At 48.9% G+C, this 26,533-nt stretch overlaps 1 protein-coding gene across 2 annotated transcripts; it reads right to left on the bottom strand.

The window, feature by feature from the left end:
- Positions 1–344: 344 nt before the first annotated feature.
- LYRM9 (LYR motif containing 9) lies at positions 345–17,128 on the bottom strand. Of its 2 annotated transcripts, none has more exons than XM_027567908.2 (4): positions 17,066–17,128; positions 4,717–4,860; positions 3,028–3,120; positions 345–1,875 (listed from the first exon to the last, which is right to left on the bottom strand). In XM_027567908.2, the coding sequence occupies exons 2-4, from the start codon at positions 4,840–4,842 to the stop codon at positions 1,858–1,860; spliced, it is 237 nt and encodes a 78-aa protein (XP_027423709.1). In that variant the 5' UTR covers positions 4,843–4,860; positions 17,066–17,128; the 3' UTR covers positions 345–1,857. The 2 variants fall into 2 exon arrangements, with proteins under 2 accessions (XP_027423709.1, XP_027423708.1); XM_027567907.2 differs by lacking the exon at positions 17,066–17,128 and adding an exon at positions 5,504–6,183.
- Between the last annotated feature and the right edge of the window lie 9,405 nt (positions 17,129–26,533).

The following is a 26,533-nucleotide window of genomic DNA, read 5'->3' as shown; positions in this document are numbered from 1 at the left end:
CTCAAGACGAACTTCTTGTGGGAGCCACCCAGGCCTGCCCATCATGCAGTCAGAGTGAGCGTTCCCCCCTCCATATCAGCCCCTGAGCATCAGTGACAAGGAGAGGACCCCCACGCCCCCCACACACACAACCAATACCTGGCCAAGAAATAATCACCACATACCAGCCTCCCCCATGGTTAGAAAACAAGAAGAATCTAAACAAAAGAGAGCCCTGCCCTCTGAAGAACGATCCCTATTGTACAGGCCTGTCCGCAAGTCTCCAATACCTAGGATAACAGCACACAGTGGGGAACAGCATGTGTTTGGGGAATGAATGAGCACAGCACTCAAGACACCAGAGGTTTCAGAAATCGGTATTTACTTCATTCCCTGCTGATCAGTCCATACAGATGTCCCGGAGTCACTTTAAGTCCTGTAATTCATTGCAGGGTCATGAAGCTGCTGGCTCATCCCTCTGGCTGGGAGTCCTTGGGGATACACAAGTCCAGTGTGGCTTCTCCTCTTCTGGCTGCCCCTCCTGCTCTGGCCAGCCCCCCAAGTCCTTCCTGGACGCTTTCCCTCCCTCTGCTGCTCTCCCTTCCCTGTACTGTTTGGTAGATTCACACAGACCTCGCTTAGCAGCTTGGTGACCTTGAAAAGGGGTTCGACCTGTCTGTGCTTCCATCTCCCCGTCTGCAAAGCAGGGCTCCCTAACTGTGGTGACCAGCCACGGCAGTGCAGCTGGCTCCCTGAGCCAGCTTCTGCAGGAAGCACCTGGCATGCGTTAGAGCTCAGTACTCCTCATTGCAGCCCGGCAGGTAGGTGGGGGCATCACTGCACTGGAGTTGGGGAAACCAAGGCTGACATGGGCCAGGTAAGTTCCCCTACGAGCGACTTCTATGGCATTGGGATGTGACCCAGTCTCTCTCCACGGGTTTCAGGCTCACCATACCCCACAGGAATGCTTGCTCCCCGCCTTCCTCCTTGCTGCCCTGCCTCCATTCTTCCTTCCAAGACAGTGACAAAGCGGGGAAGGGCCAGCAGGACAGATCGCAGGTTCACAGAGGCCTGTACACTTCGGCATCCGCTGTAGCTGGTCTGCCCTTCTTCCTTGTTCCACGCGGCGTGCGTTTCACCACTTCAGGGACACTAGAAACTCCGTGAAGGCGAGGACCAGGACTTCACGGAAGGACAGTGCCGGGAGGAGCGGCTGCTTGGGGGACTGCTGGGCACGGTGGGGCCACGAGCGTTCCGGGACAACAAGCAGGACAGGGCAGGCCCACACATCCCCCGGGCCCGACGAGGAGTGTACCAGAGAGACGTGGAGCACTGCGGGCGGGGAGGAAGGAGCGGTGGAGGATGGGCTCCTCAGGGGAACATTTACTCACACCACCACATACCATGTCCTACCTGAAGCTCTTCAACTTCCTTATACTTAATCTTCACACAGGAGGAGGCTGAGCTCAAAAGCAACACCCTTGAAAAGCCGCAGAACTGAGATTCAAATCCAGACCTGACCGGTTCAAAAACCCATGCCCTGTCCTCCCTGGACAGCCCGAGGGGATGCCCACTCTGGGTCTCAAAGGACAACATCCAGAATACATGCAGCACCTTCGGAGCAAAGTGACAAAATATATTCTCCCCCAAACTCCCGTGGCAATGGCCAGAAAAGCAAACATAAAGGATGCTGGGACACACACGTGGCAAGAAGAGCGAGCTGAGCAGACGTCAGCTTCTCCTACCCCCGATTTCCTGCTCTCAGCCAATAAGGCCGATGGATATTCCAAAACAGCTGCCGCTGCTGACTTCCAGAAGAAGCGAGGTCTCTCAACTTCAATATCTTCAGGAGAGCTTGGTTCTCTAGGCTCCAGCATCTCAGTTTTGTTTCTTATACTGTAAGGCAGAGAGATCATTAGAAGTGGGTAAGGGAGGGGCGCCTGGGTGGCTCAGTTGTTAAGCATCTGCCTTCGGCTCGGGTCATGGTCCCAGGGTCCTGGGATCGAGCCCCGCATCGGGCTCCCCGCTCAGCAGGAAGCCTGCTTCTCCCTCTCCCACTCCCCCTGCTTGTGTTCCCTCTCTCGCTGTGTCTCTCTCTGTCAAATAAATAAATAAAATCTTTAAAAAAAAAAAAAAAAAAGAAGTGGGTAAGGGAAGCCAATGGGGGAGGGAAGACCCAGGAAATCCCAAGAACCATGTTCTTCTGGGCTTTAGCTGCCTCCTGCAGGGGCTCCTTAGAGGTGGGGTGGGGGGCAGGCACCAGTCAAATCTCTAGCTGGCACCGGGACCCCCTTTCTTGCTTAACGGAAAAGGAAGCTGACAGGCTAGGAGGGCGCACATAAGACAGACGCGGGAACGTCAGAAAGGAACGTGGGCATGCCCATCCTGTTCTTTAAGCTGAATCTTGGTTCAAAGGAAAAAAAAAAAAATCTCAGATAGAGGAAGACCCTCAGAGGTCATCTAGTCCAATCACTGAGTTTTTAAAACGAACCCTGACCCCCACATTTGGAGATTCTGATTTAGAAGGATGGGGCGGGGGGGCATGCTCCACCCAGCTCTCTAGGTTGTTCTAACACCAGTGGGTAAGGACCAGCAAGTTAGTCTGTCTTCCTGACTCCCGCCCTTCCTCTACCAAAATAGATACTTGAATGTTTCCTCAGGAACCCTGCCTCAGTATGAATACCCCTGGAGACGGGGAGCTCACTACACCCCAACACAGCTTTCCCGTCTGAGGCATCACAAGGCTGCTGCTAGTCCTGGCACTGTTGCTTCCAAGAAGACCTTTCTCTTCCTTCTTCCTGCTACCCCATCTCAGCTTATTCAGCACTGTTGGCCTTTAGGGACTGAGAACTCTCTACCCATTGCAGAAAACAGATGCAACCAGAAAGGCATCTGCCACCACCAGAGCGGCTGGCTGGGGCTGTATGGTGCCTCTGCAGGCCTGATAGGGCTCAACTGTAGGGCAGGGACGACCCCTGGTGGCCATGGAGATTACTGCTGTCAACCCCCCCCCCAGCGGGCAGGGGGAGCCGGGAACCAAGCACTTACTTTGTTCATGATCCAGTCTGCATCTTCAATGGCTCTTTTAATAATCTGCTGGATTCTCTCAGGATTGTCTTCATCTGAATGAACCCGGAAACTCTGGAAGTTTAAGCATAAAAGAAAGATGACAAGGCAAAATTCACAGGACCAGCATCTTCAGAGCACCAGGCACAGGCCAGACACACTGCGGCCACTTTGTACTCAGCATGGCTCTTAGCCCTCCAGAGAGAGTTAGGATGATCCCACCTACAGATGAGGAAACAGCGGCTCAGATGCCCTAACTGGGACTGTGCATGGCGCCAGCATTCAAATCCCGGTCGATTCTAACCACACAGCCAGTCCTCCTGCCAGCAGAGCAGCTACAAGATGGAAGACTGGCCCCCAAGTTACCCCAAATCAGGCTGGGCCCAAAGGTTATCACGCAGCAGGGGCCCAAGGAAACTTCCACCTCTCGGTTCCATCTGCTCCCCCAGGGAGCTACTTGCACCATGCTGCACAACAGGAAAGAACAGGGCCTCTCCGGGCCCATGCTGGAAGGCCAAGCAGAGTGCGGGCCGTGGAGGGGGTGACTGGAGACTCCAGCCAGGCCCGGTGCAGAGCAACGTGGGGCTGTTGTTTGCCTCTGACCAGATGTTCACCCTTGAGAAGGAACGTGAGATTCGGGTTCACTGGTGTGGCACTCAGGGCCCTCCAGAAGGGCACCTGGTACCTCCCCTGCCCAGTCACTCTTGACCCTGCAGGTCCTCCTATTTGTCTTCAGGAGCACCTCAAATGCTCACTCTGGGAAGTCCTCCCTGATGCCCTCAGGCAGCTAGCGGCTCCCTCCTCCATGTTTTCACAACCTGTCGCTACCTTTATTTTTTTACTTTCCACATTACATTTGTATTTATTTTTTATTTCTTTTGGAAATAATTTCTAACCGACAGAAAAGCTGCAAGAATATAAACATATTCCCTACCAGAATCACCAATGGTGAACATCTCACCTTTGCTTTATCATTCTCTCTTTATATGGGTTTGTACTCAGTTTTCTGGGAGCAATTAGAAGTTACCCTTGACCCCTAAATGCTTCAGGGTGTTTTAATGAGAATACATAACGACAGTAGTCAAATTCAGGAAATTCAACATTAATATCATACTACCATCTCATCTACAGCCCATACTCCAATTTCATGAAGGTCTCCAATAATGTCCCTTTTAATCACTGTTTTTTTCTGGTCCAGAATCCAATCCACTCATTTTACATTTCGTGGTCACATCTCTTTAGTCCTCTTGAAAGCAGAGCAGGTCTGCCTTTCTCTGTGCTTCCCAATACTGCCATGTTGGATGAGCCGAGGCCAGCGGTGTGGGAGATGGTCCCTCTGTCTGGATTTTCCTGATGTTTTCTCATGAGTAAACTCAGGCTGTGCATTAATGCCTGTCAAAATGATGTTATGGCCCATACTCTATTTTAATTATCCACTTAGCTGCCTTATTTGAGCCCTGGCACGGAGCTGATGTGCTGGATGATACATCTGTTTTCCGAGCAGAAATCAGAGAGAGGAGCTGGGCTGTGGTTTTTGGTGGCTCTTACCAGACTGCCGCCCCACCCCTCCACCACCACCCGAAAGACCATCCCTGTCCCCTGCCCCCAACCCTGAGACAAGCCCTCTATCACGGGAACCCCCCATCCCGAGCCCAGCACCCCTGCGCCCACCTGCCTGACAGCATGTTTGTAATGCTCCTGGATGCCCTTGGCTGGCAGCTGCCGGCAACAGCGCAGCAGGTATCGGTAGAGCTGCAGCGGCCTCTGGACCCGCTCTGCCCCTGGGAGCGGGGCCATCTGCGAGACCCTCTGTCCCTGGAAAACACAGAGCATGACTTCTAAGGCATCAAGCCAAGCCTCGGCCCCGAGCCCCACATCCCACGGCTCTGTGAGCAGGTCTGATACACCGTGGAGGCCGGGTCCCCTTCGTGCCACACTGCACAGAACCCAGACCCTGAACTCGGGCGGAGCATCCTGTCCTGCAGAAGTCTCAGCCCAGGGCAGGCCTGCCGGGACCAAAGGCGAGATCGCACAGCCACATCCGGGTGCCTTCTTTCTGGAAGCCACCTTGCGGTGGTGGGTGAGGACGTGTCACGGACAGGCAGAGTAGGGGAGATAAGCAGGAAGACCCTGCACAGCTGACTACAGGCAACAGAGGGGAGAATGGCCAGACGTCTGAGCCTCGCCACTCAAAGTACCATCTTGGACCAGTAGCACCAACCAGTAGTCACCTGAGAGCTGGTTAGAAACAGACTCTCTCGCCCCAGACCTGCTAGAGAACAGAATACATTTTAACCAGATGCCCCAAAGGCTCATGCCTGGACCTCTACCACAGCATCTTGCCTGCTGTCTGCCCCCACCTTCAGCTTGTCACTCTCCAGTCTCCTCCAGGCTGACGCCAGAATGCACTCTGGAACCAGTGGCCTAGGCTCATCCCCCAAACCAGCAAGTACCTCACCTCTTGGTCCCTTGGCACAAGCAGCCCCTTCGGCATCAAGCTCCCCTCCTCTTCTCTGCCATGGGAGGAACTCATGGTCATCCCTCCAGGTCCAGCTCCGTGTCACTTCCTCTGGGAAGCCCTTCCTGACTGTCCCCGCCTGAGGGGCTGCAGTGCCCTGTTTTGGAGCTGTGACAGTGCTTCCCACACTGCTGAGGATTCATCTGCTGCCAGGCCTGTGGAGGCTGGCCCAGGCCCCGGGGCTTCGTGCCCTGTTTGTTGAACTGGACTGAATGGTATCTGTTATCTGCTCTGTACACATCTCCCCTCTCTGAAAGAGAAGCTCACAATGTTCCAAACGAAGGAGCTAAAAGGCCAAGATTGTGATTGGCCTTAGTTTTAAAGTAACATAAAAAGAAGAAAGACACTCCCTCCCCCTCAAAAAAAAAGAGACCCAGATTACTAAATCTATCAGAGGTTCTTAAACTAAGAAAGGAAATTCATTAAGTAGCCCGTTTCAGAGGCTCCTTCATTCCATTTCCAGCATATTATCTTCCTGGCAACAATAACCGCCTGTCTCCACCGCTAAGTTTGCCAACGCCTCCTGGTACTCTGGGCTCCCGCCATGACACCAGGGCAGGCAGGTGGCCGTCTGCCCCCCCAACCCTCCTCCCTTCCGCTAACGGTCCCGGATGCGTGACTGGCGATCCGCCTCTCCCCAGGCCTCCGCCCACAGGTCAGGGTGGGGCTCCACGCCAGGTCTGACCAATCAGAGCACTGCATCCACGTGGTCGCTGGGATTGGGCCACAGATGGGCATGTGATGGAAGCTGGCCCAATCAGAACACATCCTACCACCTCTGCAGAGGTGACCGGGAAAGCCTCCGTTCTTTCCCTCTACACTTGCTGCTGAGGGGATTTGCTCTTCTCTCAAGGGCGCCATCTTGCTTCCTCTGGAAGCCTGAGCCTGAAGCCACACAGCAGCAGGCAGAGCTGAAAGTGTGGGAGGAACCAAGTCTGAAGAATTCGTTTGAATCCTACAACCATCCACCTGAAGGCAGTCCTACCGCGAGACTTTTTAATGACCTGATTCAATTAATGCCCTTTGCCAAAGCAAAAGGGGTTTGGGTTTGTTTTGTCACTTGCAACCCAGAGTCCTAACTGATGGACAGATCTTGACCTCCCAAATTCTGCTTCCACGATGAGGTCCGATGGTTCCAGCTCTAAGAAAGTGCAAACAGGGCAAGGCCCCTATGGTTCTCCTGCCACGAATTATCAACCTGCCAGTCTGACCAGCTGTGCTAAAGCCCCCCCAAAAAACAGGGGAACCCCATACAATGGGGGCAAAGACAGACCTTCAAGGGCCACCACAGCGGACATACCACCGAAGTCCCCACCTGATGGGCAGGCTCCACTGGCAGGCTTCCCCAAACTATATAAAGTGCTAATCAAATATTGTAAAATGCTAGTCGTGTAACAGATGGTTACCATCTGCAGTCTTCAGAATTAACATTTGGAAAGAGCACAACTTTGTTTCAGTAGATAAAAACCCAAGCAATACTTAGAAACCAACCCAGCAAGCATGGGCGGGAGATTATTTTCAGCTCAATTATAATACTTAGTCATTCTCAGTAATAAGTAGCAGAAAATATATGTGTGGGTCCACTCAGAAGAGTTAAACTAAAAATGTTTTAATTTAATTTAAAGTGTGGGTCTGCTATCAGGGGGCAATGCACTTCACGGTATCATTGCTAAAACTGTAGTCAAATTCTGCAGCCCCTAACCATTGCTTGGTATATCCTGCTCTTTGGACTTGACCTTAGCCTCTTCTGGGCTCCCTGCCTCGGTGAAGGCACCTCTGTCTTCTCAGGCAACCAAACCAAAACCATCACTGAGCCAACCTAGACTCCTCTTCCTGCCTCAATCCCACGCCACTGTCTCTAAATCCTAACAAATTCTACCTCTGAATGCCCCCTCACATCTGCCCCCCCCTCTATTCCCACTGCACATCCTTGCTTCAGGCTCTTATCAGAGCTCCCCTGGACAACGGCCAGAATTCCGAGCATGTCTCCCTATCTTCCAACCTATTCACCACTCAACAGCCAGTGAATCTTTCCAAAACCTGATCTCAGCATGGCATTTTCCTGCCTAAAACCCCATGATCTGATATCCCACCCCACCCCTGTCACTCATGACAAATTTCCCCAAATGTAGGAAAACTGTGAAATTATTTGAAGCAGTATATGGGCCAACATCTTTTTATCGTAATGATTTTATATTTATTTTCATGTGTAAAGAAAAAAAATCCCGTAATTTTATAGGTATCGTGGCTTAAACAGTTTTTAAAAAGGAATGGGTGTAAAACTGGTATTTTTAAATGTATCAAGCAAAGAAGCATGCAGCTGAGATGTGAATATGACAAAAATCATGAAAGTGGTACTGACGTTTGGAAAGCACTGGCCTATGGAACAATATCCATACTCCTTCCTCCAAGGCCCCTGCCCACCCTTCATCCCATCTCCCACCACTCACCACAGAGTCCAGGCAAACTGAGCTCTGAGTGGCGCACTCCATGAAAGCCTGTGTCATGTTCGCGGGTCATGGTCTCTGCACCATGACAGAATGCTTAGCATATAGTAGATGCATTAGGGTTCCCCGGAGACACAGAACCAATAGAATATACAGAGAGAATATATATATATATTATATTCATATATGTACATTATTTATAAGGAATTGGCTCACGTGATTATTGAGGCTGGCAAGTTTGAAATCTCACAGAGCAAACGTCCCAGTTTGAGTCAATGTCAAACCAGGAAGAGCCAATGTCCCAGGCTGAAGGCTATCAGCCAGGAGAATCCTCTCTCACTCGGGGGGAGGGTCAGTCTGTTCTATTCAGGACTTCAAGTGCTTGGATGAGGCCCACCCATATTAAGGAGGGCAATCTGCTTCACTCAGTCTCCCGATTTAAATGTTAATCTCATCCAGGGGCACCTGGGTGGCACAGTCGGTTAAGCATCGGACTCTTGGCTTTGGCTCAGGTCATGATCTCAGGTCGTGAGAACGAGCCCCGGGTTGGACTCTGCACTCAGTGCTGAATCTGCTTAAAAGACTCCCTCTCCCTCATCGACCCCCCCCCCCCGCCGCCAACTCTCTCTCTCCCCCTTTAAAAAATAAATAAATAAATGTTAATCTCATCCAAAAACACCCTCACAAGACACACCCAGAATAATGTTTAGCCAAATCTCTGGGCAACCCATGGCCCAGTCAAGTTGACATATAAACGGAATCATGACAGTAGATGTTTAATATTCATGTGTCAAATGAATCCACTCTTGCCCACACTCTGCTTCCTGCAGGTCTCCTGATCCTACAACACTCAGCTGTTAGGTCTGGCACCTCCTCCTGAAAGACTTCACTGACCCACCGTCCCTGCCACCATGTTCAATGGGAGACCTGTAGGTACCTCAAACAGCCCTCGTGTCCCCACATCACTCTAGGTCGGGCTTCAGCATCTGTTACCTGCATTACTGGGGGGATATTTACCTGCCCTCGGCCCCCTTCCAGCCAGCCTCCACATGGCAGCCACAATGCCTTGTCTAACGCCCCACTGAAAATCTTCCCACAGCTGGATGTGACAGGATATTGTGAATTATTATCAATTATTAATTTTCTTAGGTAGAACAACAATGTGTTGTGTGGGAGAATGTCCTCATTCTTGGGAGATGCAAGTGGAAGGAAGTGTTTAGAGGTGATGTGTCATCATGTCTGCAACTTACTTTCACATCGTTCCACAAAAGGCAACACAAAAAGAGAAAAGATAGGGTGAGAAAGATAAAGCAAATGTGCTGAAATGTTCAGATTGTGTTTAGATGGCAGGAATAAGGGCGGGCATTGCGCTGTTATTTCAACTTCTCTATATTTTGAAATTTTTTGTAACAAAAAGTTATTTTAGGAAAACCCTTCCACCACTTTCCCGTTACCTGGGGGATAAAGTCTTAAACTTGTGAGGCTGGCACCAACCCCTGAAGCCTTCTTACCCCCCCCCCTTCAGATTCATCCCTAATCACTCCTCCACCTGCCAGGCACATTGGCACACCACCTGTAGTTCCTTTAGTAATAATAACAACTAATAAGCACTTACGATGATTACTACAGCAGCCTTACTGAGTATGTATCATGTGAGAGACACTATTCTAGTGAATTTATTCTGAATTTATTTTAATCTTCACAATAACTCTACAAGAAGGTACCATTATGCTCTCCTTTTACAGATAAAGAAACAGAGGCAAAAAGAAGGCAAGAAATTTGTCCAAGGTCACATAGCTATGAGTGCAGAAGCCAGGATCTCCACCTGGGAAGTCCAGCTCCAGAACCCAGATGGATGCTACTCTTCCTAACGGCACCCCCCTCCCCAATTTCTTTTTAAGGGATGACTTCTTCCCATTGAGCCTGGCCTGCCAAGACTGTCGTCCGTGGCTCCATCTCTCCCGGCCACAAGGAGAACATCAGACCCCGGCCCCGGCGAGGCCAACTGAGTATTCCCCACCTCTGGAAATGGGCTCTCGAGCAGGGTTACAAAGAGGCTGAAAATGAGTTCACACACCCCAGCAATGGTGTGTCCTCATCAGCCTCTTCCTGCTCTGAACTGGCCTTGTAGCTCTTGCCTCCTGGCCTTCCAGAAATGTCTAAATTCCTGCCCAGTCCTCCAGCCTTCTCCCTTGATCCTGTGAGTCCCTAACACTCTTCCAGGAAATTTCTTCTTGCTTAAGTCTTGCTGTCCCATCTTACTGCTCACACCGAACTAGACTCGCTCCCTGATCTGTGTGCCCACAGCCTGTTGTGCCTGCTTAGATCAGCGGGAGTAGCCCCGGCTCCGAGTGTTTGCCTCTCCATCCTCCCCGACAGGACGGAACTCCCACGAGGGCAGGGACTGTGTCCGATTCCCCCATCTCTGTCCTCTCAGTGCCGGCATGGTACAGCCTGGTACCAAGCACACTCCTCCATCAATGCTTGCTGGCTGATGAACCTCAGATTCTTCCAGGCCCTGAGTAGTCCTGCCCATCACCTAAGGCAACAACAGCCTCCCTTTCCTGCCCATCTATGCCAAGCCTTTCCAGTCCCCTCAGCTTCCCTCCAACTCACCTGTAGGAACACCCTGCAGGCAACCAATGCCTCCTGCCTCACTCCGTCTGGAGAGGCCCTTGGGCAAGAATATGTTCAAATCCCCTCCTCCATGAAATTCATCCTTGCCTGAGAGCTGACTGACGTGCTAAGCGTGGTGCTAGACATTTTTATGACAACCCTCTGACAAAAAGCACTATCATCCCATTTTGCAGATGTGGAAACTCAGGCTGATCACGAATACACAGCCAGGGAGTGGCGGCACTGGGATGTGGACTCTAACTCCAGTGCTCCGACCTCCCCCCGAGTTCTTGAAGGAAAGGGGTCCCTCCTTTGCCTTGTCTCTGTTAGGCTCTCAGAGCCTCTCTCCTGGATTAATTTAACACCCTTCTGACATGTCTCTTCTTCAGTCCCTCAGTATGCTCAGCCAGAATGAGCAACGAAAAACAAAAATCTCATCTTTGAGTCCCTTCCTTGAATCCTTTAATAGCACACATAGAACAAACTCTAAGCTCATCAGTATGTGTGCATATGGTGGTGGTGGTAGGTGTGTCTACGTGTGCGTGTACGGGCGGGGGGCGGGGGGTGTCAAGGCTTTCCCCAGTCAACTGCCAATCTCTATCCCATTTGCAACCAATTCCCCATTCCCTCCACCCTCTTCCCGGCTCGGCCTCCTCTGAGGCTTTGTTAGGCACAGAGCACCTGGCACGCATGGTCCCTCAACAGAAGGGTGTCAAATTGAACGCTTGCTCTCTCCAACACCTTCCAGTCAACTCTCCCGCACCCTGAAGACTGAGTGGAACAGTGAAAGTGCACGGGCCCCAGATCCTGGCAAGACTGAGGTGAGGACTGATTAAGGCAGCACACATGCCTGCCTGGCGCAGGGCGGCTGCTCACTCAGTAGGAGGCCCTTCTCTAGCCCTGGAAAAGCAGCAAAAGGGAAAACAGTATGTTATGATACTTTTCGATACTTCTATCGGAGACAAAAATGGGCTACCGAAGGGAAGGGAGCTGCTCCTGCAAACGGACACTGGGAGAGGTTGTGGATTTCACTGACTTAGTGACCTCTGCCGACAGCAGAGAGAAAAAAATACACCTTTTTTTCTTTGAAATCAAACTAAAGAGCAGGTGAAATTTATTTAGCTTTTTCCCAAATCAGAACTGAGCTCTGGTTATTCATGCCGTGGCCTCTGATGAATTAGAAAGTTATAAAAATACCTAAGGTGGCATGGCTTGACTCATGGTAGGTGCTGGGTCAGAGGTGTTAACTGAATGAGCGGAAAAGCCATCCAAAGTAGGGAGTCTTTCAACACCAGAGCGCCGAAGGCGACCTTTTCCCATCCAGGGTAAAAGAAATCTCTTCTCCACGTCCCTGGTAGGGAGTCCTCCAGCTTTTCTCCCTTAACATGCTCCCGCGTGGCAGGGAGCTCCTGACCTCCCAAGTCTGAGCTCTCCACTTCATTCAGCCAGAGCTGTCACAGACTGCCTTTGCTTCTGAGCTAAAATCTGCCCTGTAAACTTCACTCATGGATCTGAGTTCTGCCCTCTGGGGCTCAAGTCTCCCTACCCCACCCCCAAGGCCAGTCTGTCATTGTTCAGCCAGGGACCCCAGCCCCGCAGTCATTCTCTTTCCAAAATCCCCACCCTGAAGGTGCTATCCTCTCCCAGAGCCTCCCTGTCTCACGCTCCTCGGGACACACACACACCCTCATTATTGGTCTCACTCTTAGATTTTTGTCCAGTGGGAAAGCCATAGTGTTCCCGGGTCCTGACCAGCTCCGCAGGTCCTGGAGCCCAGGTGCCAATGTCCCCTCCTTTACTGGGCAGTTCAAGGAAGGCCGCTCAGACTGCATTCTCTGCTTGGGCCCCCATGTGACCCTGGCATTCAGCTCGGAGGAACCTTTTTTCCATGAACTCTTCTTAAATCTGTTTCCCATCTTGTATTTGATTAGTTTAGTCCAGAGTCACCATCTGCCACAATCTCTGGGGTACCTGACCCTGTCTGTTATCCAACTCCGCTCAATTCAGCACAACAAAAGCACAGAAACAATCCCATCCCAGGCACAAAGTGGGTCCAAAGAAAGAGACACTAACCCCGGCGAGCTATGTCAGTCACCCATCCAAAGCCATTCAGAGCATCTAGCACATGTGTGGCTCTGGGCTCGGCCCTAGGACCAGATATGGACGGCCTGACATGTTCCCGAGCTGTCCTACCTCGAGCTTTCTGCACGGCTGATGCCATGTCTCACGACCTACCGTTCCGGGAGTGATCAGTATGTGCCAGGAAGGTGCTGCAAGCTTCACGTGTGTTACTTCGTGTATCCTCACAACAATCTTACGGGGGTACGTTTCATTAGCCCATTTTATAGATGACAAAACTGGGGCTCTGAGAGGGTAAGAAACTTGCCAGAGACCACCCAACTATTAGATGGTAAGGCCAGGAATCAAACCGAGGACTGTTGCCCCATGCCCCTACCTGCTTCTAACACTACCTGCTTTGTCCATACCCAAGCCATCCACAGAATGCGGCCCGGATCAGGGCTAAGGACCCCACAGAGAACTCTCCTGGGGCTCATTCAGGACCAGCTCCGCATTCATGAAAGCACTTGACTGTGCTATTATCCCGTACTTATTTTTCAACCTTCTCCATAAAACTTTTCTCCATACTTTTCTGAAACCCAAGGACATCATCTATAGCTTCCCGCTGCATAAAGATGGAAAAAAAAAAAAAAGTCACAAGGCTGATGTCCATTACACAGACAAAGAAAAGGAGGCAGCTAAGGAAATACTAAAAAAGCTCTTAGAAAAACCCAAAGGGGAATATAACAGAATAAAGGAAAACAGTGACAATAAAGCCACAAAGGGAATTTCCTGGGAGCCAAGTGATATCACTGGTACAGATGCTGAGAAATAGGCCTACAGCCCCATTTAATCCCCTTGGCTCTTTCCCTACCCTGTGCCCTGACACAGGGCACCTAAAAATAAGTGGGGGAAAGTCATATGTTTAAAAAAAGAAAGAATGGAACTAGAGAACATGACCAGAAATTATGCCCTATTAAACACTGATACGGGGTTGGGGCGCCTGGGTGGCTCAGTCGTTAAGCGTCTGCCTTCGGCTCAGGTCATGATCCCAGGGTCCTGGGATCGAGCCCCGCATCGGGCTCCCTGCTCCGCGGGGAGCCTGCTTCTCCCTCTCCCACTCCCCCTGCTTGTGTTCCTTCTCTCGCTGTCTCTCTCTCTCTGTCAAATAAATAAAATCTTTAAAAAACAAACAAACAAACACTGATACAAGGCTAAATTAAGCCTGTGCAGGCCATTGTTTAAATATGCAATTATTTCTCTGGATGGGGAAAGTCACAATATAGAAGCAGAGTGGTTCTGCTCCCCCAGTTCAGGGGCTCCAGCTTGCACACGCACGTTCTCCCAAGCTAGAAGCGGGGCAGCAGTCCATGCTCCTTCAGTCCCTTTCCTTCATGGTCAAGGCTCTCAAGACCCAGACTCCCCACTCCCCTCACCCTCCCTGTCCTCAGTGCCCCCCCCCCCCATGCACCTGGGCAGTACCTGGGCTGCCAGCTTTGTAACAATGCCTTGCTCGGACTATCCGAATATCGCTCTCTCCAGTCCGACCCAAGGATACTTCCTAAAAAAACACACCATGTCACTCCCCCTTCTCCAGAACCTCTGTGGAGTGTTCCTTTAACCCTCTCGAACCTGCTTCCAGCTTCTCTCGTTAAACCCATCTCCTGCTGTCTACACTCCCTGCATTCTAGCCACATACTGAACTTAGCGGCTAAGTTCATGGACTTTGGGATCAGGCAGTCTACGTTCAAATCCTGGCTCCGTCACTGGCCGGCTGTGGGATGTGGGCAAGTTTCTCAATTTCCACCTCAGAGTCAGCCGCACATCTGTCAATGGGGCAACTAATAGTATCTCCTGCACAGAATCGTCGTGAGGATTAAATAATGCTCCTAAACCACTTAGCACGGTGCCCGCCACATACGAGGCACTTGGGAACTATTGTTAATCGTGTCTCTGAAACGCGCTGTGCTCTTCAACGCCTCTCTTCCCCCTACGCTGGATTCTTCGCCTGCCTCAAGAATTCCTCTTGATCCTTAGAAGATTAAACTCCCACGTCACCTCCTCAAGGCTCACACTCCACGCTGCCCACACTCCTCTAATAAGGTCTCACACTAATCCTTTCTATAAATGTGTGTTGATTGACCTCCATTTACCAGACAGGACACTAAAGCCAGGAGGACAGTGGCTGTCCTGGAATCACAAAGCCAGCAGGTGGCAGCGCCAGGTCTCAAACCCTGAATCCCTGGCTCTGGGTCCTCGGCTCTTTCTCCCACACCTGCTGTCTCTCTCAGAGGCCCAAGGAGCTACTCTGAACATCCCCTGTGTCAGCTCAACCACCCTGAGCCAGTTTACCAGTTGCAAGTGAACCTGGTGAGCTAGCCCAGTCAAAGCAAACTGGAAAAATCAGACAAAAGGCAAACATGCTGGTCTCAGAGCAGAGCAACGAGCATCGTGAATTGAGTCATTGTGACGTTAGACTGCTTTGTGCCAATGGCCTCCCACACACAGGCCACAACACACCACTGTGGTTTGAGGGCGAAAGAAGGGAACCATTATACATCTGCCAGGTGTCAGCCACGCGGCTGGGTAAACTCCACAGGGGCTACTTCATCTACAACCCTATTACTCCCATTTTACAGAGGATGAGAACTGAGGCTCCAGGTCACACAGAACTAGGTGAGAGCGTAGGCTAGGCTTTGGATCCAGGTCTCTACCCTCCCAACAAGCTCTTTCTACACATACGCAGGGCTCATCTCAAAAGGACCCTTGAGTTGAAAGCTCTGGATTTATGCTTCTCTCATGCTCTCTCCCTCCCTCCATTACCCAACTACTCTTCCAGAAACCCACGCTGCTCTGCCCCAGAGGAATCCGGGTCTCATAAGAGGACTTCCCTGACCACTCTGCAGTCCCTTCCATCTTTCTTCATGGCACTCTTCACCACCTGACATACATTTAATTGTTTGTATTCCCCCACTGGAATGTAAACTCCATACAGCAGGGAGTTTATTTTGTTCACGGCTGTGTCCCTAGTAGAGTATGGCGGTGCCTGATACATGGCAGGCATGTGTGCCCATGTACTAAAATAGTCCCTGAGCACGAACAAGGTGCTCGGTACTGGGGTTACAGAAACAAACAGAAGCCCCTGATCGCATGTATCTTACATATTAATGTAAAATTAAAACGAATTATTCAGTTTCAACTAATTGCTACAAAGTGGAAGTCAGGTCCCTGAGAGACTGGCTCATGGGGCCCCTCACCCAGTCAAGGGTCAGAGGTTTCTTGAGAAAAGGACGTTAAATCTGAGGTCTGAAGGAGGAGTAGGATTTGCGAAGGGGCGGCGAAGGCAGAGATAGCTTGCATGAAGGCCTAAGGGAGGAAGGGACCGCCAAGCCCACAGGAGCCCAGAGCGGGAGCAAACAGGATGCTGGCCAGGAAGGCTGGGTCGGATCCAGAAGGGCCTTGGAGGGAGGTGAAGGGTTAAGATTAGTCCTAAGGTCCATCAGCTGATGAATGGATAAGTAAAACACGGTACATTCATACAATGGAATGTTATTTTGTAATAAAAAGAAGTGAAGTGCTGATACAGGGTACAAAATGGGTAAACCTTGAAAACATTACTCTAAGTGAAAGAAGCCAGTCAGTCACAAAAGACCAAATATTGTATGATTCCATTTATAGGAAATGTGCAGAATGGGCAAATCCATAGAGACAGCAAGTAGATTAGGGGGCTGCCCAGGGCGGGAGACTGAGAGTGACAGCTAAAGGAGAGGTTTCTTTTGGGGACAATGAATATGTTCTAAAATTGATTATGATATGGATGCACAACTCTGAATATACTAAAAGACATTCGACGGTGCACTTTAAATGAGTGAATTGTAAGCTATGTAAAAAAAATAAAAGTCCTGGGGACTAAGGGGTTTCGAACTCAGCGTGACCTGCTGTGTTATGCAGAAGCACCAATCAAAACGTGAAGGTTACTCCAGGCAAGCGCGCGCTCGGGGCAGATGGACGGTGGAGGGGCCCCCGTCTGCTTTTATAAATGGCCCAGCCGAGGCTGAGCGCGGAGGTGTGTGCCAGACAAGTGGGCATTTCGCAGAGGCGTCTGGAGTCCCCCGGCTCCCCGCGGCCCTCCCCGCGGCCTGGGGCCTGCTCCTCTTCCCCGAGTCGCCGGGACACCGGGCCCTCCGAGGCCGCGAGGGCCGACGGGGAGGGGAGGGGGGCGGCGCGGAGCCCCGCTGGGTCTTCCACCCGCCGCGCAAGGCCGAGGACGCCCGAGGCCTCACACCCCGAGCCCGCCCCGCCTCCCCGGGCGGCTCCGTTCCCCGCGCGCCCTCCCGCCCGCGTCTCCTCTCCCGCCCTCCGCCGGCGCGGCACGGCTCACCCGCCTCCACCGGGACACGCCAACCCCGGACGCGGCGGACGCGGCAGCCACGAGTGCGCCTGCGCCCCGAGACTGGCGCGGCACCGCCCCCGCCAGTCGGCTGTTCGTCGAGCGCCCTCTGCCGGCCGCACGCGGGGCTGGGGTCTGTTTATAAGGAAACTGCAGGCGAGACCGCTGGGTGCCCCTGGCCTGACCCGACCCCACCCAGATAAAAAAGAAGGCTGTCCCACTAACAGACTTCTCTACCTTAAACACCCACTCTTCCTTCTGGCTGTTGCTACCTCGGGTGTAAGCCCTGAAGGCAGGCTCTCCCCCATGTTTCTGAATATGGATCGCTGCTAAAACATTAGGGGTGTTCAAGATTGGTGAAAAGGCTTGCTGGAGGACTTCCCCTAAACCACTCGTGTTGATGACAGGAATTGTATTTGTAAGGGAATCTGCGTTTTGAGTCATTTCATCAAATTACAGTCCCATAACACCTGTCAAAAGAATAAATATGACAGTAATAGGCATGCTTCCTTTCAGACCCATCTATAATTATAATTGAGGAAAAGAATACAGAATTTAAACTCAGAGCTACTGCCAGTATCATTCTTTGAAAATAAAATAATGCTGTTTTATTAAATAGGCTCTCCCCGCTTTCTAATGTTTAAAGCTAAAGTGCTTCTCTGAATTGATTTAAATACAAGTTTTATATCCTGAAAGAAATAAAGATGTGTCTTTATCTTAAGACAAACCCCCTGTTCAATGATGCTGCTGATCTTCTCTCAGCTGTCTGAAAGAGAGTTGGGTTGTTAGTGGATAATATTGCTTCTGTTCAAGTCTCACTTCTCTAGGGCTTTTTAAACCCATTTGTAATGAAAAGGCTGATTTCCTTACACAGACTGACTCCATGTGTAGCTGATTTAACAGAACAACTTTTTTTTCTTGCTTTTCCCTTTTCTTTTTCTTTCTTCTTCTTCTTTGAAAGGAAAATATTGCTCCCTGGTAGCACCTGAGAATCTATTTTTCTTCTTTTAGACTAAGAGAAGCAGGGGATATTTCTTAACAGAAGTGGGGTTTTTTGTTTTGTTTTTATAGTTTAGGCTTTTCTCTCGTGTTTTTTGCTAAGCCCCTTTAGAGTTTTTTCTCTCGTTTTTTTTTTTTTTCTCTTCACCTAACATACGAATCATGTGGGCGTTCCTCCCCTGAAATATTCTGATAATTGCCTCAACCCTTCAATTTATTTTCAGTATGTAGACTTGGACCAAATATATCTGAAAGATATGATTGTACCCTTATAAATCAGCCCTCTTAGTTACACACACAGAGTCAAGGGCACATCATTAGTGAAGATCCAATCAATAAATCATTAAGCTTTTAAATTCCTTATTAGGAGCAATCTGCAGTATCACCATCCATTGCTGTTTTCAGCCTTGGGATCACTTGATATTTTGAAGAAATTTCACAGTCCGTTCTTTGGCCCCATCTCCCTTTTGTTCCTAGATCGCTGTGTTCCTGCATCAGAAACATTGTTCTAATACCTAGATCTCATAAAATATTTAAGACGCAAGCTGTTCACTCTACCTCAGAAAGACACCACCTTCAGAATTACTTGTGCCTCTTCTGTCTTTATAAACACACATGATTTTACGGTTCACAAAAATTCCTCATAAGCATCCAAACAACAAGAAAAAAATAATCCAAAGTTGAATAGGCTTGGACAAAAATTTCCAATTTTTGTCTAAGTCATAATGGAAAACCTAGTTTTTCAAAAATAATTGGATTATAATACCTTGAACTTGACAGCAACCTTAGATTCTTGACAGCTTCTGTAGTAAAACTAAAGCATTCTTACCAGGCCAAACTCACTAAAATGACACTGGACCCCCTAATCTAATGAAAATCCAGCCATTCTTACTATGTCATTTTCCTTTACATTGAAATTTTAGCAGATGAACACCCTCATGTCAGACAGTGCAGGATATCTTACAGATAAATGGAATTGAAAGACTTACGTGAGAAATTTGTCACCCAAGAGCTGGCTGGACAGGGGACATTTTCTCACAGGGGAGTTTATCGACTTTCCCAAGAAATACATCGCCACATTCTCTTGATTTCTGACATTATGTCATTTAACCTGACAACTGCTGGTGTATAACCAATATTTGTAGGAAAAGATACAAGTCGTGATGCTTCTTTCAGTTTAAACCTGTTTTTAGATTTCAAAGAGAAATGATACATTTGCATCCTCTGGTTAAATCAGGTTATTGTCTCAAATGTTGACCATGTAAGTAATTCAAATTAATTCATCACTGTACAATAGATTTAATAAGCATAATAAACACTGAAGAAAACACTTAGGATCCTCGGTCTTCCCTTGCTCTCACTCCCATTATCTCAGATTTCCCTGTGAACAGAATGAGTGGTACCGTGTTGTTCCCTTCTACTGAAAATATGCAAAGTTGTTATTTACCAGGTTGCAATTTGCATGTCTCAAATCCTGCCAGAGCACAGGCTGAGGGGCACGGGGTGACTGTTGAATGTGACAAAAGGGTACACCAGGGCGGAAATGGAAAACCTAATGAACAGATCTTCTCCACCCCAGGCTGTTGCAAAACACAACCCTCACCAACTACTGAAGATTTGTCTTTAAGACAACAAAAATATTGGGTATAAAAGGTTATATAAATTCTCAGACACCTAGTGTCTTTTTTCTGAAAAATATCTTATTTATTTATTTATTTGAGAGACAGAATGAGATAGAGAGAGTACATGAGAGGGGGTAGGGTCAGAGGGAGAAGCAGACTCCCTGCTGAGCATGGAGCCCGATGCGGGACTCGATCCCAGGACTCCAGGATCATGACCTGAGCCGAAGGCAGTCGCTGAACCAACTGAGCCACCCAGGCACCCGGTCTTTTTTTCTTTAATTGCTGGGATGAAGAAGAGGATGAGAAGGGATTTCAAGATTTTTGTAAAAAGGAGTACAAGAGGGGCGCCTGGGTGGCTCAGTCAGTTGAGTGTCTGACTCTTGATTTCGGCTCAGGTCGTGATCTCAGGGTGGTGAGATCAAGCCTCGTATGGAGCCAACATCGGGCTACGTGCTCAGTGGGGGAATCTGCTTGGGATTCTCTGCCTCTGCCCCTGCCCCGCTCACACTCTTTCTTTCTCAAATAAATAAATAAATCTTGAAAAAAAAGAAAGAAAGAAAAAAGGAGTACAAGAGAGAAAAGAGAACAGTGGTGACTATTTATAACATATACCAGGAGAGTAATTTACAGCCTGGGTTTTAGCCTTCCTGGACCTCTGTCCTGTGTTACTCTCTGCAGCTCCCTAAATCTCAACTCGCTGACTGGTGTATATCATTCAGTATCGCCTCACAGTGGCCACACGTGAGAACACACTGACGATCAGATGTTTGTCATCTCTGCATATGAGTCTGAATATGAATGAGAGGGCCACAGATAAGAGTTAAACGCCCCAGTTAATGGAAATGGAGACTGTAAGATCTGATCAACTTTATTAAATAGGATTACTGGGGAAGAGGAGAGGCAGGGAGGTGTAGAGGAAAAGTGGGAGAGAGAAGAAGAGAGAAAAATAGGACAGTGGATAATGAGAAAAGACGGGGGGAGTTATCATTTCGCTGCTGTCCCAAAGAGAAAGGCCTCATAAAGTTAAGTGGGGCGTCGTGAATTAAGGAAAACCATTATTCATTTTGGCCGGCCAATAGGGTATTCTGGTCAATCAAATAGGTAGTTAATAGTTACCTTCCATTTCAGCAAATATTTGTTGAAACTCCATCCGTTCAAAGCCCTGGGTCCCTGCAGAGGCCTCTGGACCCCTCTCTCCCATTCCCCTTCTCCTTTCCTTCTCTCTTTCTTGTTTGGGGGCAGATCCCATCTCGTCACCGGCCTGCCTCGGCCCTCTCAATGGCCTCTCAGCGTTCTCTGCATAGAGGTGCCAGACTCCTTACCTGCAGGATCTATCCTCTTGGGCTTCACTCCATGGCCCCGGTCCCCTGCTGTGGACTTTCTGACCCTCAAATGCACCATGTTCCTTTCTGCTCCGCTCTTAGATCCCAAGTCACAGGTCTCTTTCTCAGCTTTCCTGATGCGCCTACTCCCATTCGACACTGGGGCAGATAACACTTCCCCTTCCCCCTCCCCTGAAGGGTCAGCTGTACCTTGCCCCACGGCGTGTGTCACAGTTTATAATGGTGGATACCTTACTTTGGAATCCCCTAGAAGATTTGGAAGCTGTTAGTGAGGGCTGCGGAAATGGCACTGAGCTGATGGGTTTTACTCTCAATTTATGATCTAGACTCAAAGGCATTCTGGATGCTGCCTGGGAAAAGAAATGAGAGTCTCTCTGAACTCCCACCCTCGCTCTCAGCGGATGACCTCACTGAAAAGTCAGACACCGTCAGTGGAGGGCTTCCTCCTCTTCCCACCCACTCTTCTTTCCTGGGGAGTTGCCTTTGAAAACCCAACCCCTCTGCCGGTTCTCTGGACTCTCTCCCCGCTGCCTTCCTAAAATCTTCGCTTCTACAGTTATCACTTCTCTCCTGCTCCATTGATTTCCTTTTCTTCACCTGTTCATTCTGAGCAACATACGGATGTGGTCAAAGGGCTTTGCTACTGAAGAGGTGATTCATGGACCAGGAGCACTGGCCTCATTTGGGAGCTTGTTAGAAAGGCAGACTCTGGGGCTCCTGGGTGGCTCAGTTGGTTGAGCGACTGCCTTTAGCTCAAGTCATGATCCCGGGGTCCTGGGATCAAGCCCTGTGTCAGGTGTCCTGGCTCGTTTTCTCTCTCTCTCTCTCATGCGCATGCTCTCACTCTCTCAAATAAATAAATTTAAAAATCTTTAAAAAAAAAAAAAAAGGCAGAATCTTCCACCCTAGAGCATTAACAAGATCCCCAATATATGGTTCCTAGGCATATTAAAATTTGAAAAGCATCGGGCTATTTCTCCACTCTCCATTACAGCCAACCTTTTATCGATCCATTCAACAAATGTGTACAGAACATCTTCAAGGTACCAAGTGGACTTTCAGGTTCTAGAGATACAGGAAAAAACAAAAACAAAAACAAACCCCCACACTAGAATCATGTGTATGTGATGTCCTAGGGGCAGAGAACAACAAAGAAAGCAAGAAGATATGATCAGGTCATAAGTAAATGCTTTGCAGAGAAATAAAATATGGTAACAGGATAGTCACCAGATGGCTACTTTAGGTTACTCCAAAGAGGTGACACTTAGACTGAAATTGAAATGACAAGAAGCCATCATTAGAATTGTCTACAAAGGCTGTCTTATCTCCTCGCTAGTTCACCCATTCATCCTTCTGGAGGTACCATTGGCTCCCACCTTCATGCCACCGAAACTGCTCTTCGCGGAGTTGTCAGAAGCAACGGCTCCTTCTCTGTCCTTAGCCTCCTCTACTTCTCTGGCAGCCTTTGGGTCCGCTGACCACACCCTTCTTCTTGAAGCATGTAAAATTAATTAGTCACCTACATAACCTTTTCCTTACCATATATTGTTCAATGTAGCTATTGTTAGGGGGGAGAAAAATGAGAGACTTTCATGAAGAAGAGAAGAGAGGGCGGAGAAGAGAAGGGGAAGGAGATAAAAGAGATCCCTTTCATTCCAGCATAAGCGTGGAATTCCAAATCAGAAAAAAAAATGTTTTTATTTTATGTTTCTAAAACCCCTTTGTTATGTCAGGTGTATCTGGAAAGTGAGATAGATAGCTGCTTTGATCCAGCTCACAAAGGAAAAAGCTGGTTCAACATGCCTACCAGAGCTGCCTCCCTGAGCCTCCCTGAGTTCCCGATTCTCAGGGAATCTGGGCAGGAAGGAGAGTTGGCGGGGGCTCTGGGGTTTCCCACAGGACCACCAGTCTAAACTCCAGGCTAGTCCTTAGAGGGGTGCTGGGGGCGGGCAAAGGTTGGGGAGAAGGAAAATCGCTTGCTGGAAATTTTATAACCTCGCTCAGGAGATGGATGGAAGTTATCATTAGCTGCTGATGTATAGAGAGACCTCATGAAGCACAGGGAAGGTAGCTGAGGGATATGGGGTCATAAAAGCCAAGGATGGTCTGTGTTCCACGTTTTCCACGCACGTATGGTCAAAACGCCTGACCCAACTATTTGTTTTTGTATTACTGAATACTGTCAAGCCCATCAGGAGCACAGCCCTCATGATGCCCTAGTGCCGGATGCTGAAGCTTGGTCCTGGCCCCCAACGGTGAGGATAACACACTGCTAATGTCCCCGTGCACCATCAGAATCACCTGCTGCCCCGATGTCCAGCGGATCCAGGCTCATCAGTACTTGGCTCTCTGCTTATGCGGATAGGGCCAAAGCTAAAGAAAAGCTCTACAGGTTAGGAGATAGTTATAGCTTCACATCCCTGCCCCACCCCCGATAGCAGGGGACAGTAGTACAATCCAAAGAAGAGCACTTTGTGACACATAGAAATGATACGATATTCATTCATATTTCAGTGTCCACAAAGTAGAGTTTTATTGGAACCGCCCATTCGTTTACTTGTCTGCGGATGCTTTTGTGCTACAATGGCAGAGTTGAGTTACATGGGAGAGAGACTGCATGTCCCCCAAAGCCTAAAATATTTACTCGCTGGCCCTTAAAAAAAAAAAAAAAAAAAAAGAATTGTCAGTCCCCTGTCTTCAGAAAGCGGTGCCGATTCTAGGTTCTGTGTGGTGGACCCTGTCCTCCCTGCACAGCATTATCTGCGGGGCTTTCCTTCATATTCTTCCTGGAATGACTGTAGTAAACATCTTGTTCTTCATTTAAATTTCATGCTATCCCACCTCTGTGTTTTCTTCCTGCTGTTCCCCTTGTCTGGAAACCACACCCGGTACTCTCAATTTGCTTCTATGCCAATTTTCCCCAACCTTCAAGCGGGCCTTCCTGAATCTCTCAACTATAATTTATTTCTCCACCCTCTTTTGGCCATAATTCTTTCTGTACTGTCTCATGACACACCAGTTTCCTACTTTGCATTATAATTATTTATGCACATGTTTTATTCCCCCTCTAGACTATAAACTCCTTGAAGAATGCATTGGCTCATTACAAAATTAGCATTCTGAGAACCCTTATTTGCATCACACATAAGATCTCTTGTCTTCGGCAAAAAGAAGTATACTTATGACACATATAATTGGCACTTATCACACAAATCAATGATAATGGGGAACAAGGGCAAGACGGTTAATTAAAACCCACAGCAAATTCCTCCAAAATTCATTTTTGCCCTACCATTTTCCCAACGTAATATGCGCGGGTTTGGACGAAAGGCCCTTTCCACATACTTTGTTGGTGTGTAACTGTGTTGGCCACCAGGCAGTTGGTGGAAGCGAAAAGATCAGAAGTGAATAATGATCCACCAGCTGAAATCATCAGGCCTCCAGTAATGGAAAGCTTTCGGGGCATCTTTCCAGGGAAGGTTATGAGCCTCTGAACTTTCCACCCCGAGGGCTCCATAAAGATTTGAATTTGTGTGTATGACATTTGGAACTTAGACATGGAACAATAATCTTTTAGTATGGCCTAGGTGCTCAGAAGAATAGACGGACTTAAAGTAAAAAAATAAGTAAATAAAACAATCAAGTTCCCCACACATATGCTTGATTAGGCAGGCCAAATATTCTCTTGCAAACATTAATTCAACAAGAAATGATAAGGCAATAAATATGAAGAGTAACCCTGCTTGCCAAAGCAACATACGCGTTTGGGCTGATTCTCTGCACCCATGACTAGTGTACACAAATATTGTGTTAAACCTCTCCTCCTAATAGCCTCATTTCTCACATGCTCTTCAGAGGGAAAAATGTGATGCTAATTTAAGATGACTTATCCTGCTAAGCACATAAATAAAAAAATAGTTCAGAATCCAGAACATGACAGAACTCCCCTTTCATGTCTAATTAAGTACTTTTAATTGGCAATTCAATTGGCAGACTGTATATTTTGCGCTGGAAAGTGGAAGGCAGAATAGACCCCTAGTAAGATACAAAAGAGATGTGGGCCATGGACAATTGCTTTACCGTATGTGATGCAGCAAAGTTATGTTAGGCATGGAAAAAAAGGCAGCTCTCTGTACAGCTGGGAAGGAATTAGCAGCTAACAGGGCAAATGCTAGAGGATCTGATCATGATTATAAAATGTCACTTAGGAAGATATTTACATTGTTAATTAAGCAATGAAGCTGATAACCACTACTCTGTAAATTGTGCTAATTACCCTGTGCCTTGGAAGGTTCTCTAATCAGCCAGATCAATAGGTTCCTGGTTTATGCTAATAATGCAGCGTCATCCTCCTTCTGAAGTGCTTTGCTTACAGCATTCTGAACCCAGTACAGCTCCCGCCCACTGTCCTGTGCTAGAGGCAGCCAGCGTTCATCTGTCGGCCCACATCAGAGTGGCGAAGCTGATGCCCGCTCGCCCCCCAGGGCCCACAGCGAGAAAACAAGAATCCTACCAGGCACCGTGTCTCCATCCATTGCTCAGGGGAGGGGCCTGAGCCTTGTGTTTCATGAGATTTGTGCGTGGCCACAGCCCCATTTTCTTCCGATAATTAGAAAGATCCCATAGTCCTGAGGGATAAGGGCCATGAAGGAAGACCTAGATTCCAGTGTCCACTCTGCCGCTGACTTGCCACCATGACCTTGAAGCGGGACAGGCCAGTTGTTTCGATGAGCATGTGTGCGGACCAGGAGGGTCAATTCGGTTCAACTACCGGGTGGACTTCCAGGGGTTTTTGTGTTTCGTTTTTCGCTGAATCGAGTGGTTGTTAGTATGAACAGACTGGGCTTTTGAGCCAGAAGAACCTTTGTCGTCAGCTTCTCCAGGGCTCCAGCATGACACGAAGGGGTCTCAAATATGTAACACAGGCCAAGACAGTGTCATGCCGAGTGCTCTCCTGGGTTCGCCTGGTTCTCGGCCATCCAAAGGAATGGGGAGAGGGTGCATGAAGGAGGCCCAGAGAGAACTGATTTACCTCATTGCAATTTACTCTTTCTATCTCTTTCCTCCATCAAACCTCAAACAAAAAAAATCACCAGCCGGTAGCCAAGTGTCATGGGTTGAAGATTAACTTATTTGCTTTCTTTCTTGTTCCTTGGTAGGTGTCCCCATAAACAGTCAAAATCCCACCTGGAGGGTAACAGGGTAGAGAAGAGAATTAGCCAAGGGCTCGGGTAACTCATGGATTGATCGTCAGCCCCCAGGTAACCGTGAGCCGACTACTCGGGAGCTGTAAGCGGCAGCCAAGAGAGGGCTCAGAGAGGGAGAGCCAAGGTGAAGAGGGGCGCAGCAGCACAATTAGGGTTGGAAACAGCTGGGATCCATTTCTTCACTTGAGAAATAGAACTCCTTCTGTGCACCTCTGCATGGGGCTCCTGAGCTTTCATCGCCAGCTCCCCAGCCCCCGAGGGCGGAGCCTCGGAGTTCAAGGCCAGCTC

Source organism: Zalophus californianus, chromosome 16 (genome assembly GCF_009762305.2).
Source record: "Zalophus californianus isolate mZalCal1 chromosome 16, mZalCal1.pri.v2, whole genome shotgun sequence".
Taxonomy (NCBI): domain Eukaryota; kingdom Metazoa; phylum Chordata; class Mammalia; order Carnivora; family Otariidae; genus Zalophus; species Zalophus californianus.
This window is presented reverse-complemented; position numbering and strand designations above follow the sequence as displayed.

What these genes read in the sequence shown, in the direction of transcription:
- LYRM9 (XM_027567907.2), bottom strand. Translation starts at nt 5,584, where the DNA reads ATGACCATGAGTTCCTCCCATGGCAGAGAAGAGGAGGGGAGCTTGATG. An exon ending in TTGTGCCAAGGGACCAAGAG is followed by an intron (nt 4,861 to 5,503) that starts GTGAGGTACTTG and finishes TGTGTTTTCCAG; the next exon opens with GGACAGAGGGTCTCGCAGAT. An exon ending in ACAAACATGCTGTCAGGCAG is followed by an intron (nt 3,121 to 4,716) that starts GTGGGCGCAGGG and finishes TTAAACTTCCAG; the next exon opens with AGTTTCCGGGTTCATTCAGA.